Here is a 14752-nt window from a genome sequence, read left to right as displayed (position 1 = left end):
CTAAAGGTAATTACTTGACTTGAGTGGGTTTTCAGTTTCCAGTTAAAGGACAGAAGGAAATCAAATGTCAGACTGTGTTCGGTTGCATCGAATTGGAATTAATGGAATTGGAAAAAAGCAAGTGAACTAAATTTTTTTCTTATTTCACCAAAATTCCATGCAGCCGAACACTGTAGTTTCGTTTCCTTTTCTTCTGTTTCTTCAGCTACCCAAAGAATGTTTATAAATGTAGTAATATTTTTGGGTAATTTGTAGTCTAGTTTTCTTATGTTGTGATCACTATCATTCATGCATACTTCCACTGATGATCATTTTCTGATATTGCATAGTTTTGGATATTCTGCAGAAGGCATTTGGAAGGGGTTCAAGGCCGCAGCCATTGCATGTGTTGTCAGTGCCGTGCCTACAGTCAGTGATCTTCATTTGAGTTATTGTTTTTCATTTTCGATAGAACAATGCTACTCTAGCCGATAATTCAGACCTAAAATACTAACCGAATGAGTTTTATCCGTCATATATGTTTTAAGTGATAAACTTGGGTCTCACTTAAAACATATATAAAGATAAATAAGATTTTGGTTACTGTTTTAAGTCAAACTGAGCGGCTTAACATTATATCTATATATATGATGTTTTTCTGACCCACCATGTTTGTCAGTTGGCTGCTGTTCGCTGCATTCCTTGGGCAAAGGCAAACCTCAATTACACTGCTCAGGCACTCATCGTATCTGGAGGTATATACACTCAGTAATATTTAAGTCTTTCAACACTTCCTTCAAATGTGACATTCTTTTTGTTCAACACGGGTTTTTGATCTGATATCATGTTAACAATTATCTATTTTAAAAGCTATCTGCCTTCAACACCTATTTGACTACAAAATGTCACGTATAACTATGAATTGTGATACAACGTTCGGCATTTGACTACAATTATGAGCTAATTACCGGGGAAAAAAAAATATTTGTTTGAAGTAAATGTTTACTCTATAGCAAATTAAGGCTTGGGTTGATGTATGCTGTTTGTTCATTTCATATATATATATATATACACTCTTCATCTATGTGACAATATAGTTTATATCTGTCAATAGTTTTTGCTGAAAAAGAAGTGAACTAGTAGCTCTTTTCTAGATATCATTTACCAGCATAATTATTTAATTATGATTTCTAGGGTATTGAATGTAAATTTCTTCCCATGTTGGATTTATGATTAAACATCATGAAGTGAAACCTGAAATAACTTCTTGTCGATCTAACCACATGCTCACTGTAAATGCATGCAATGAAAATAAGGAAAATTTGACATTTTTCTTTACTTTTGGATGCACAGCGTCCATTGCTTCATACTTCATCACTGTTGACAAAGCTATATTAGGAGCTGCAAGAAAAAATGCCCGGTACGATAAAAGAGCTTGAAAATGCAAGAATCCGAGGCAGTGTTATGTAGTCAGTCAATTGTAATTTGTACAACTTACATGTTCCAAAGATACATGCAATGCATTGAGAAATACTGTTAAATCATTTTTCACCAGAGTTCTGTGGAGTCGTTTTGCAAGCAATTTTTGTACATGCATACAGGTATCATATTAGGGTTTCTTTTTCATTCTGCTCAATAACCATCTAGGCAGAGGAGGTTCATCGCACGGCAACAAGGGTGAAGTGGTGGGAACCGTGCCTGTCCTGCTCGTAACCCTACTAACAAGCCTTCAAACAACCACGGGATCCAACCGTGGCGAGTCAAGCAGACTCGTTTGCTGACAGCCAAGTTTTCATAGACCAAAAAACAAATAATGTGATGAATCATGTGGAAAATCATAATCACTATGCATTTGCTCATTAATGCAATGCACATTTTGTAAGTAGTCTGAAAAGATGATGGATAGCTACTACCATGCATGTTGAATATTTTGGTTGAGAAATCAGTGGTACTAAAGACTACGCAGGGCTCTCAAACTAAACAATCAAACTACCAATTCAATAAAGCCTTATTTGAACTAATCAAGGTCAGCCACACTAATCCTGCTACGCAATGCAACTCTATCAGGTCAGCAAAACACCGTGTCCAATAAATGTGAGAGAATTTCCAATTTCGTATGATGCATCTAAGCAGCTATTACTGTTCAGTATTCACAATTAAATAATTTATTATAAATGTATAATTCTTCAATATTTCGGAGCTACAGCAAATGTCAACAAATAACTGAACAAGAATATGAAAATGCAGTATCATAGGACAAAAGAAGTAAGCTACTATCCAGAAAGAAAACAAAATCAGAACCAATCAGCCAAGAACCTGTTGGTTTTTAGTTCGAATAGGAGAAAACATAGGAACTACATTTCCAACAACTGAACTGTATGATAGCGTTTAACCATGAAATGTGATAATAATAAAGGGACCTACATTTATGACAATGATAGATTCCAATCCATCCACATAGGGAAGTTCCAAAACCCCAAATTAAGATCACATTTTCAAATAACAAATAGTAGAGGACTTTTTGCTAACCACGTCAGGATATGGGCTACCAATCTTACTTGTACTCGAATGATGGAGGGCTTGGAGAATCAAAACTCTCCAGAACTTCCGTCTTGCTTCCACTGGTGGAACCTGTCTCCTGCTTCTTTCCACCACCAAAAAGCCCTCCAAACCATGAAGAAGAAGAAGATGATGACGGTGATGTTGATGACGATGACGGCATTCCATCTCCCAAGCCCCCACCAGTCACTGGAGCCTGACCAGGCAATTGTCCCATTGGAAATCCAGGCATACCGGGGGGCATATTAGGCACTGGCTCTTCCATTGGGGGCAAATTCTGTTGGGCACTCATAATTTTATTTAACATTATCCCAGCTCCTTCAATCAAAGCCAGTAAAACCCCACCAAACGCTGCTGATCTTGATGCAGCAGCAAGTCCCTGACGCATCTGAAGAAAACCTCCAGTGGCGGCACCAGCGATAATTGAATTCCATGGATCCTCTTTCTGGCGAATGTAGACCATCGTGCAGTCAAAGGTGGAGAAGAGGCCACCCCAAACAGCAAAACTACCTCCAACACGAGGTGCGTTCATGCGCACTGCTTGAGAGCCTCCGATCCAGCGCTCACCTTTAGGGGAGTTATAGATGCCTTTTATGAAGTGGAAGGCTGAACCTCCAACAGCACCCATGCCGAACGCACCACCAACATCATCAAGGATTCGGTCAGGGCAAGGCTCCCGGGAGGTCTCGGGGGTTCCCATAGATCACAAAAGGCAGAAAACTTTGGGGGAGGATTGTGGCTAACCAAAAAAGTAACACTGTTATTTTCTTAATTGTGGCTGTTGTGGCTTGTCTCCACGAATACAGGAACACAAATGTTCAGCTGTTGAAAGCCAAGCTACATTCCCTGCAATAACATCAGAAACAGACCTAAGAATATACAATAAATAAATTTAAATATCAACAAGCTTGTATCTGTTACGTTTTCCTCTTTATTTGACGAAGTTTAAGTTATCATGTGATTTACACTGGTGCACTTTCACACACTCATCTTTACTGCATCAGTATTATGAAGATGCCATTTGGTGTTTCAAATGTTTTGAGTCACAGAAAAAATTCATATATTGATGGAAAGAGTGATGAACAATAATGACGACTACAAACATTGAAAACTTAATTTGAAATTATACCGGGAGGGAAATAGTTAAGCTATTTACTTGCTAGCAGACTAGCTGAAAGATATGAATAGAAAAATAAAGATCTCCATATGTATTAAAAATTTGGAGCAAGTCGTTGATAATACGGCTCTAATATAGTGAATTTCAGAAAAGAAATGAACAAATAGATATATTGACATGTTAAAGGGTATAAGATGACACTTACTAATGTTAACAACTGGGGGAAAAACAAGTGAATCTGTCAATTACTTTAGACTTCCATTGAGAATCAGTATGAAGTGTCATGGATCTTCTTTTGGACTTTGTGGATAGTTTAAAATTATAGCTTTGCTGTGGGTGACTTTTGTATTCCTTTGGGAGGACTCCCCTCGAGCGCCTTAAATGAATTCTTACTTATCAAAAAAAGAGAGAGGGAATCAGCATCAAGTGTATGTCCTTTTGCCTAAGTTGTAGATGAAGTTTGATGACACTTTTTTTTTTTTAATAAGTAAATTTCGTTAAAGAGAGCTAAAGAGGGGAATGCAACCCAAATATAACTGTACAAAAACCAAAAAAGGCCCACTATACTCTCAAACTATCCACAAATTCATCCAAAAATTTACAATAATTTTTTTTTTTTTGATAAGTCATCCAAAAATTTACAATATTACAAATAGAGAACTTAAGCACCCGAATAGGAAACTCCTCACCATCAAAGGACCTATTTCTCTCCGGCCACAAGCCCCACCATAAGCAAAGGGGGCAACCTTCCAAGAATCTTGGGCTTGTTTTCCACTGTATACCCACTCCAAGCCTCGAGCATACTTTTCATGGGAACTGACATTACCCAATGAACACAAAAAAATAGAAAAAAAGCATGTCCCAAACGTCCCTAGTCACTGGGCAATGTAAAAGGAGATGATTTACCGACTTCTTATCGCTTCTACCCATGCAGCACCAATAAACTATTATCTAACGCCGCCGCCTCAAATTATTAATCATCAAGATCTGCCACAAAGTTGTCGTCCATCAGAAAAAAGCAACCTTTAGAGGGGCTTTAGTGCGCCAAACTAACTTCCAAGGGAAAGAGATCCCCGAAGTATCTAACAGCCTCCAGTAAAAGGACAACACCTCAAATCTCCCAAGACTGGAAGTCGTCCAAGACAACTAATGCAGCCCCTCCTCAACCACAGCTTGGTGATATAGCAACGCCAGGAAGTCACCAATGTCCTACATCTCCCAATCTTGACAATGCATCTCAAACTGCACATCCCAAATCATCCTCCCGCTATCATGCCGAGAACAGTCGGCAACCGAGATCTGCTTGTGCACAGAAATCCAGAAAAGTCTCAGTAAGGAGCACACTAGCGGTCTATCCCCGCATCAAACATCCACCAAAAACAAATATGCCTTCCACTCTTCACCCTGAATCAAATATGTATTGAAAATTCATCCAAACATTTCCGAATGAATTTCCAAACCACCACCCCTGCCGGGGACAACCTCCATGGAACCCCATTCATCCTTGGTTTCTCCAAACTTGCATTGGATAATCCTCCTCCATAACTTGCGCCTCTTCACCCCCAAACCCCCACAACCACTAGCCCACAGAGCTTTGTGGAGCAAATCCAACCATCTAACACCGGGCCCCTATCACCCACTTCACAAGTTGAAATAAAACTTAAATCCCTGCCATGCCACCCCACAAGAAATTCCGCTGAAACTTCTCAATCTTCCATCACCATAGAAGAGGGCACTTGGAATAGGAAAAGGATGTAAGTTGGAAGACTCAAAAGGGTGCTCTTCATAAGAGTACACTATTTGCTGATGACATTGTTTTGAATAATGCAATTAATGCAAATAAATGATAAAGTAGATGTCTATAAAGAAGATCTAAAATTAAAAGGGTTTCAGATAGTTAAAACTAACATTGAAAAAGTAAAATATAACCATATCAAAAACTAGAAATACAAGTGCAAAAGTAGTAGTAATGATCAAGTGTTAACTACTGAAAAGGAAAGAGATTTGTTGCCCAGGCTCCATTATTCACAGAGGGACAAATTAGTGCGTGTTAAACATAATATAAAGCAATGATGGGTTAAGTGAAAGAGTCCTTAAAATTAATAATATTAAACAATGATGGGTTAAGTGAAGGAGTACTTCTGATATATTTAGTGATCGACAATATTTCACTAAAAATAAAAGGTAAAATTTTAAGAAATAGCCATTAGATATGCCAACTTTTTATGGAATAAAATATTGGCTGCCAAGACATAACATGTTCATGAAATAAGTGTGACCCGAATTTGGAGTTATGATAGATGTGTGATGAGATGAGAGAAAAGGATAAACTAGAAATGAGTACATTTGTGGAACGGTAAAAGTAGAACCCAATAGAGATGAAATGAGAGAAACTTATAAACTGTCCCCAAAACCATCATCACACGGCTTTACTGAATCGAACTGATTTTGACATAGCTTTCTAACTAGCCTGATAATGCAGATAAAAAGAACATGTTTCGATCAGGAACAAATTTTAAATTTACCAAGAGGTGATGTATGAATCATTTCTTGTGCAAAGCCTGAAACATATAGTCCACTATTGTAGTCAAGCACTAGAACTTGACGCATGACATTTCTAACTCCAAAAATTTTACTAAAATATCACCATAGTTAGAAAATTATGATTTGTGCCCCCTCTTGTACAATGTAAATCAAAAGTCACCCCCTCTAGAGAATATTCCTGATGTCTTCACTGCATTTAGCTTAAATATTATAATAACTAATATAAGAAGAAAATTGCATTTAGCACGTCTGGCCTTTTTATGGAAGACTGTTCGCTCATCTTCAATTAAACTGCTGCTACCTTCATATGAATGCACCTTTGTTCTTCCAACCCTATGTCAAATCCATCTCAGCATCTTCACCTCAACCATTCATTGTTCTAACTCAAATCAATTCAATAACGCCGTCTTCCCAACTACTTGGGGTCAGCTACATGAATTATATTTCTCATTCTACTTACTTATCCAAAAATATATATTTCTCATTCTATTCTATGTAGGTCATGGCATCAGTTAAACCACGCTTTATTATATTCTTCCTTACTAACTCTACCCACATTAACTTTGATCTTCCCCTTCACTTTGCATTATCCTCAATGTGGACCATGTCACTCATTCTAACTGGCGCAACTTGGTGATCTTCTTTGCTCATGTCCAAATCATCTTAATCGATTTGCTGTCATTTTATCTCCAATTAGTGCTACTTCACCCATCTCACCAATGCGTTCAATTCTAATTCTATCATTTTCTTATCTTGCTGCACGTTCATCTCAAGATTCTCAGCATTAGCATTTCCGCCATTCACACTTCATGCAAATGTTGTTTGTTTGTTTGTTACCCAACATTCTATCCCATAAAGAACAACCAGTCTAATAGTTGTGTAATATTGCTCCACCTTCAATCTTAGCAAGATAAATCGATCATAATATACTAATGCATTCCTCCATTTAACCAATCCTGCCTAAATTCTATTAATAATATCAACCTCAATTTCTCCTTCATTGTGTATAACTGAGCCTAAATAACGTAAATGCTCTTTTTTTTTTTACCTGGTCTCCTCAATAAGTAAATAGCCTCTATTGTTGACCTCCCCAACATAAGTCCAAATTGATTTTCCGAGTCATTGTTTAACCACTCTCTCTTAAAGGTTCAGAGTATGACTCATTAATTCAATACCACGACAATTGGTACGGCTTGTCCCATTTACTTTAAGAATATAGGTATTAAAATACTTTTGTGCCACTCATCAAACATTCTCTTAGTTGTTATTATCTTATTAAACAATTTTGTTAGCCAAATCATGGTATCATCCCTTAAAGACATTCAAACCTCAATAGGGATATCATATGATCCCGAAGTCCTTCCTGATTTCATCTTCCTTAATACATTTTTAACCTAACACTCTTTGACCATATAGAAAAATATATTATCCCTAATGTTACTAAAATCTTCTAAACTTCCTAAATAATTTCATTTAACAATTCTCAAAGTAACTTTTCCATCTTCTTTAATTTCTTCATCTTTTACTAAAATCCTTAAATCTTCACTCTTGATAAATTTAATATGATCAAAATATCACCCCCCCCCCCCCCCCCCACCCCACCCCAAAGTTTAGCAAGTTTATATGCATTTTCTCTCTCCATCTGTTGTGTCAACTTATAATACTATATTTAGCTTCTCTCACAACTTATTTTAACTTTCTTATCATCATCGTTTGTTCCCCTCTTAAGTTCCACCACCTAGTTTTCGGGTTTATAATTTTCTCTCTCCTCCTAAATTTTCCATTTATATATGCATCAAAAACTAGTATAGTGTTTTATAAAGTTAAAAGCTCTCCTGAGATAACCAAACAATCTTTGCTTGTTAATCGATCTATCTTTTTAGTGATATGACTAATATTGGATCCACTCTTAAAAGTTATTTTAAAATAGGCATTCCCAAGTGTAAGATTACCACTACAAAGTCTAAGATAGACTCATTTCTATCACCAAATCCATGTCCACAATGTTCCATCACGTATACTCTACAATCTTTTCCTAAATGACCATTAAAGTCTCTTCATATGTATATTTTTTTCCTCCTTCGGGTATCCCTTGAATAAATTCATACATTTGTTTCTATAATTGTGCTTTAATGTGTAATCTAGTCCTACTAGGGTGCATAAGCATAACCATATTAACAATACTTCCAATACAAATTTTATTAATATCATCCTATCCCCTTTTTAAAAACAATTTTAACCTCTTTTAATTCTTATTAATCATTATCACTACTTATTTCTATGCCTATCTTTTCGGTATTATCAAAAATATATCCTACGTTCTCACTTTCTCCTACCATTTTTTTTTTTTAACGAGACCTATTGTGAATTCGAAGACCTGAATGTAAGAAACAACAAACATGTAACTAAACATAATTCTTTTAGGTTTCAAATCGCACGCAAAAACCCCAGATATGTATTGTCTTGTTACCGAGAATATACGAGAACACGAATTAATATTCTGGATCTCTATTTTGTTTTCAATGACTGAAAGTCCCAGAACATTAGGAAACGAAAAACAATGGGAATCAAAAGCTCTTAGAGATAGTAATTTTCTCAGCAAACAAACAGGCCGTAGATGATAAGCTCATATATTAAACCGAAGAATTTGATGCGTGTGTATGTGTGAAATAATATGAGAATTTAAAGCCCAGCGATGAGATTGAACTTACTTATTGATTCGCATACCAACAGTAGGGCACAGCCACAGAGAGAAATGACCAGAGAGAAATGATCGTGTTATGCATACTAGGGTTTTCCTACTTCTATTTTCCTTCCACCGATGCTACTTTGTGCACACGTGCTGTGCACGTGTTAACCTTTCCATTTTTACTTCACACTTCTATTAATTTATTTTTTTATTATTTTTTTTTTTTATCATCGGACAAAAACTCACACCCACCATGCTCACACGTTCATCACTGGGTCACAGGACCCCTAGTTTTGAGAAACAATTTACTGTATTTTTTGTATGAAACTTTTGTTTAAGTTGGTTTCAGTTATTTACCGCAGTATTAGATAAATGCATCACAAAAATAAGTGTAATACCTCGTATTTTTATAAAAATAATTAAATGGAGTTTAATTAATTATTGCTGGATTAATTTATTTTATTTATTTGCATGCGTGTAGTTAATTATTTTAATTATTTATAATATTTTAATTATTTTAAGTATATTTATTTTTATATTTTTGGTAATTAATTATGTGCATTGATTATGTCTGGTATTTGATGTGTAGTTAGATTTAATTTTGGATTTTTGTGTAATTAGATTGAGTTTTGGGGTGGTAATGGAATTAGATAGACCTTTTGGGGCAAGTTTGTAATTAATGAAAAGTTGATTAGAATTTTGGGACTTAGGGCCCGTTTGGGAAGTATTGTGTGATGTTGTGTAATGCTCTAGCATAGAACAGAACAAGTGTTTTGTGATGTAGTGTTCTGAAATGAGAACAAAACATATTTGGGGATGAAAATTTGGAGTGGGAATTTTGGAATAGGAATTATTTTTTCTGTTTTATGATTAAAATAAATTAATTACAGAGCTTGATTAGTTTGCAAAACAAGAATTACAGAGCTTGATTAGTTGATTTAGAAAAAAAAATTAAAACAAAACCCATGTACACAGAATTGTAGTTACAGAGGAGAGAGACTAGGGCAATTGGGAGGCTGAAATGATTTGCCCTAAAAATTGATTTGCAGAGTTGAGAACGAGAATAGAGATGGAGGCGTTTGGGAGGCTGAAATGATTTGCCCTAAAAAAAATTAAAACAAAACCCATACAAGTTTGCAGTTGCAAAGAGAGAGAGAGAGCAAGAATAGAGATGGAGGTGTCTGAGAGACTGAACTGATTTGCCCTAAAAAAATTAAAACAAAACCTATACACACAAACAAAACCCATACAAACAAGAATTACAAAGCTTGCGCACGGTGAACCAGAACTGGAACAGCGGACCCATACACATAATCTGAAAAAAAAAATTAAAACAAAATCCATACACACAATCTAAAACAAAACCCATATACACGATCAAGACCCATACAAACAAGAATTACAAAGCTTGCGAACGACGAATCGGAACTGGAACAGCAGCGATGGAAACTGAAAGATATGGGTTTTGATTTTTTGAACAATCTGAAATGATATGTCGATATGGGTTTTCAACTTCACAGATCTGAAGATTTTGTAGATTTTGAACTTCTGATTCTTGTAGATTTTGTAGTTTGCAATTGCAAAAAGAGAGAAAGAGAGAGGGGGGGAAGTTCCAGAGTTGAGAACGAGAATACAGATGGAGGCGGGTTTTGAACTTCTGATCCTTATAGATTTTGTGTTTGTAATTGGAGAGAGAGAGAGAGAGAGAGGGAGCAAGTTCCAGAGTTGAGAACGAGAATAGAGATGGAGGCGATTGGGAGGCAGAAATGATTCGCCCTAAAAAAAAATTATTACTATCTCCGCTACAGTAAAAAAAAAAAAATAGGCCTGGAACAACATAAAACACCAAATTGTTGTTCCAACTTTTGGGCCAAATATTGGATTTGTTCTGAAAGTGTTCCCCTACTGTTGAGAACACAACAAGGGGGCCAAACAACATGTGTTCTAAAAATGGGTACTATAGCACTGTAGGGAACAACACAGAACACTACACTACACAAACCAAACAGGGCCTTAGAATTCTTTTTCTTGGATGCCTTGGTGAATTATTTGAGGCACCGAACGGAATTGAGAAAGAAAAGAAAAGAAGAAAGAAAAGAAAAGGAAAGGAAAAGGGAAAGAAGAGAGACGATGAGGGAGGAATGATGGTGTTGATATTTTATTTTATTTATTTGGTTTTGTGTTTGTTTTGAATGAGGAGGAGAAGGTATTTGGGAGAGAGAGATAGAGAGAGAGCGATTAAGTGAGGTGTTGATGAAGACATAAATTATGAGAGAAGGAAGGCTGCAAAGAGCAGTAGCCAGAAGGTTGGCCGAAGTTGGAGATTTTATTGCCGACGAAATTTAAACTTCTAATTTTAAATCCTTGAGGCAAGTTTATACTCTACTCTACCCCTTTGAATTTATAAGCCTATCACCTTGATTTATCAAAATTATAGTTGTTAGTTTAACTTATCACTTTGATTTAAAATTAAATAATAGTTTTATTTTATTTTGTGGATTTAAAATAATTTATTAATCGGATTCTATAAGCATATTTATTCTTCGCAGATTTATAGATTTAATTATGCGTATATATATATATATATATATATATATATATATATATATATATATGTTGTTATGATGATTAAATTAGTATTTTTATGAAACTTGTATAGATATATTAAATTTTGTTGTGTACAATTATTTATATTAAATGAATGATTAGGTCATTATATATATTAATTATGATCCAATTTATTATTCTTGATCTAAAATATTAATTATAAGTTTTTGGGATTTTTTTGGTATTTTTGGGAAAAATTTTAGAATTATTTTATAATTTTTGGAGTTTAAATAAGTTACTGTGATCCGGTGTAACGCGGTGCATAGAGAGTTGATGTATAAGTGGATCTAAGCCATAGATGTGACTTGATCAAAAGAGATTGATCTGGTGTTACGTGAGACATGCTATCACGGTGCGCATGAAATCTGGGCCATTGGTTTATTTAATCCTAATTGGATTAATCCGATGTATCGCAGCGCATGAAAGTGTGGTGCGCACGTGAATCCAAACCATGGATTAGTTATGGTCAACAATAGTTTAATTCGGTGCAGCGCAGACCATGGAAGTTGGTGTGCCTATTGATCTGGAGCATATATAGAGGGGGAAATAATCCGATGCGGCAAAGTATATTGCAGTATTAGGTCTCAGCCAATGGTGAAGCGTATGCAAGCACGTGAGAGCGCGTGGCAGCGAGTGGATGCGCCTGTCAATGAGAATAGACGTGTGGAAGCGTGTGCAATGTGTGTAGGCGCGTGAGGCACGTGGAGATGCGTGCAAGGTCCCGAAAAGTTTATGTGAAGCCTAGTGATTTTTGAGAATTTATTCCCAGCACATTAGTGTTTAAATCGACCATTAATTAATGTATTTATGGTGTTTTGAGGGTCGTAGAATGGTATATCACTATTTTAAATGGTATTTTTGGAGACGGTTGATGTTCTAACTTGCGTTTAAGCTACGAGGCTTCGGTATACATATGTATGAGTATTTTATTATTAATTTATATGCTATTAAGCATATTATGATTATTTTGTGATGTGAATATAAATGGTAGTTATCATATTAAGGTTTTATATTAGTATAAGGAAACCACTGTGGAGTATTATATTAAAATTGTTTTAAGTTAATGATATTAATCATTAATGGTATTCTAATATATATACCTGATTTTAATTGAGGTGTTGATGAAGACATAAATTATGAGAGAAGGAAGGCTGCAACGAGGAGTAGCCAGAAGGTTGGCCGAAGTTGGAGATTTTATTGCCGACGAAATTTAAACTTCTAATTTTAAATCCTTGAGGCAAATTTATACTCTACTCTACCCCTTTGAATTTATAAGCCTATCACCTTGATTTATCAAAATTATAGTTGTTAGTTTAACTTATCACTTTGATTTAAAATTAAATAATAGTTTTATTTTATTTTGTGGATTTAAAATAATTTATTAATCGGATTCTATAAGCATATTTATTCTTCGCAGATTTATAGATTTAATTATGCGTATATATATATATATATATATATATATATATATATATATATATATGTTGTTATGATGATTAAATTAGTATTTTTATGAAACTTGTATAGATATATTAAATTTTGTTGTGTACAATTATTTATATTAAATGAATGATTAGGTCATTATATATATTAATTATGATCCAATTTATTATTCTTGATCTAAAATATTAATTATAAGTTTTTGGGATTTTTTTGGTATTTTTGGGAAAAATTTTAGAATTATTTTATAATTTTTGGAGTTTAAATAAGTTACTGTGATCCGGTGTAACGCGGTGCATAGAGAGTTGATGTATATGTGGATCTAAGCCATAGATGTGACTTGATCAAAAGAGATTGATCTGGTGTTACGTGAGACATGCTATCACGGTGCGCATGAAATCTGGGCCATTGGTTTATTTAATCCTAATTGGATTAATCCGATGTATCGCAGCGCATGAAAGTGTGGTGCGCACGTGAATCCAAACCATGGATTAGTTATGGTCAACAATAGTTTAATTCGGTGCAGCGCAGACCATGGGAGTTGGTGTGCCTATTGATCTGGAGCATATATAGAGGGGGAAATAATCCGATGCGGCAAAGTATATTGCAGTATTAGGTCTCAGCCAATGGTGAAGCGCATGCAAGCACGTGAGAGCGCGTGGCAGCGAGTGGATGCGCCTGTCAATGAGAATAGACGTGTGGAAGCGTGTGCAATGTGTGTAGGCGCGTGAGGCACGTGGAGATGCGTGCAAGGTCCCGAAAAGTTTATGTGAAGCCTAGTGATTTTTGAGAATTTATTCCCAGCACATTAGTGTTTAAATCGACCATTAATTAATGTATTTATGGTGTTTTGAGGGTCGTAGAATGGTATATCACTATTTTAAATGGTATTTTTGGAGACGGTAGATGTTCTAACTTGCGTTTAAGCTACGAGGCTTCGGTATACATATGTATGAGTATTTTATTATTAATTTATATGCTATTAAGCATATTATGATTATTTTGTGATGTGAATATAAATGGTAGTTATCATATTAAGGTTTTATATTAGTATAAGGAAACCACTGTGGAGTATTGTATTAAAATTGTTTTAAGTTAATGATATTAATCATTAATGGTATTCTAATATATATACCTGATTTTAATCATAATAGATATCCGGATTTTATTGTAGACGACGTTATTAAATTGATAAATTTCTGATGGTATTCCTAGTTGTTATTAAAAATATAACGGACTTTATTTGGAATTTAAATAACTTATAAGCTGTTAATGATATTAATCATTATTATATTTATACTGTGTGCATTTCGTGAACAATGATGTGATGACTAATAATTACGATCATTATAATATTATGTTGTATGGAAGTGCTGCCATAGTTGTTAATGATAGTAATCATTATTTTATATGTTGTGTGCATTATATGAAGATAATGGGCTGACTAATAAATGCAATCACACTTATATTATATAGATGTGTTGTCATATAATTTGTAGAACCACGTGAACTGACTAATAAGTTTAGACTAGCTTTATCGGGACAGATTTTATGGTTGTTGGGTATGTGGTTGATTATTTATATGCATGTGTTAAACTACATAAGTTGGCTAATAAGTTTAGATTCATTTTACTGGGACATATTTTATGACTGTTTGGCATGTGATTGATTATTATAGAGATTTTTGTCATTGTGTATTTACACTTATTATTTTGGGTTACGTTGCCTATTTATTTATATTTTATTTTGGAAGCATGGTTGATTGGCCTATTTATATTTATATTTACATGTATGAATAAATATACATGTGGAGGCAT

General features: G+C 34.9%; 1 protein-coding gene across 3 annotated transcripts; it reads right to left on the bottom strand.

Annotated features, from left to right (window-relative positions):
• Positions 1 to 2231: 2231 nt before the first annotated feature.
• On the bottom strand, positions 2232 to 9030 carry LOC132282311 (mitochondrial import inner membrane translocase subunit TIM17-2-like). 3 transcript variants are annotated; one of them, XM_059783936.1, is made up of 3 exons: positions 8911 to 8992; positions 3861 to 4043; positions 2232 to 3384 (listed from the first exon to the last, which is right to left on the bottom strand). In XM_059783936.1, exon 3 carries the CDS (start codon positions 3236 to 3238, stop codon positions 2534 to 2536), a length of 705 nt encoding a protein of 234 aa, XP_059639919.1. In that variant the 5' UTR covers positions 3239 to 3384; positions 3861 to 4043; positions 8911 to 8992; the 3' UTR covers positions 2232 to 2533. The 3 variants fall into 3 exon arrangements, with proteins under 3 accessions (XP_059639919.1, XP_059639918.1, XP_059639917.1); XM_059783935.1 differs by having other exon boundaries at positions 3861 to 4047; positions 8911 to 8991; XM_059783934.1 differs by lacking the exon at positions 3861 to 4043 and having other exon boundaries at positions 8911 to 9030.
• Between the last annotated feature and the right edge of the window lie 5722 nt (positions 9031 to 14752).

The sequence above is a fragment of the Cornus florida genome, unplaced genomic scaffold (assembly GCF_030987335.1).
Source record: "Cornus florida cultivar Cherokee Brave unplaced genomic scaffold, ASM3098733v1 CherokeeBrave_3.0.0_Hap2_Chr11, whole genome shotgun sequence".
Classification (NCBI taxonomy): domain Eukaryota; kingdom Viridiplantae; phylum Streptophyta; class Magnoliopsida; order Cornales; family Cornaceae; genus Cornus; species Cornus florida.
This window is presented reverse-complemented; position numbering and strand designations above follow the sequence as displayed.

Bases quoted from the DNA above. Each gene is read 5' to 3' on its own strand.
- LOC132282311 (XM_059783934.1), bottom strand. From the start codon at position 3,238: ATGGGAACCCCCGAGACCTCCCGGGAGCCTTGCCCTGACCGAATCCTT.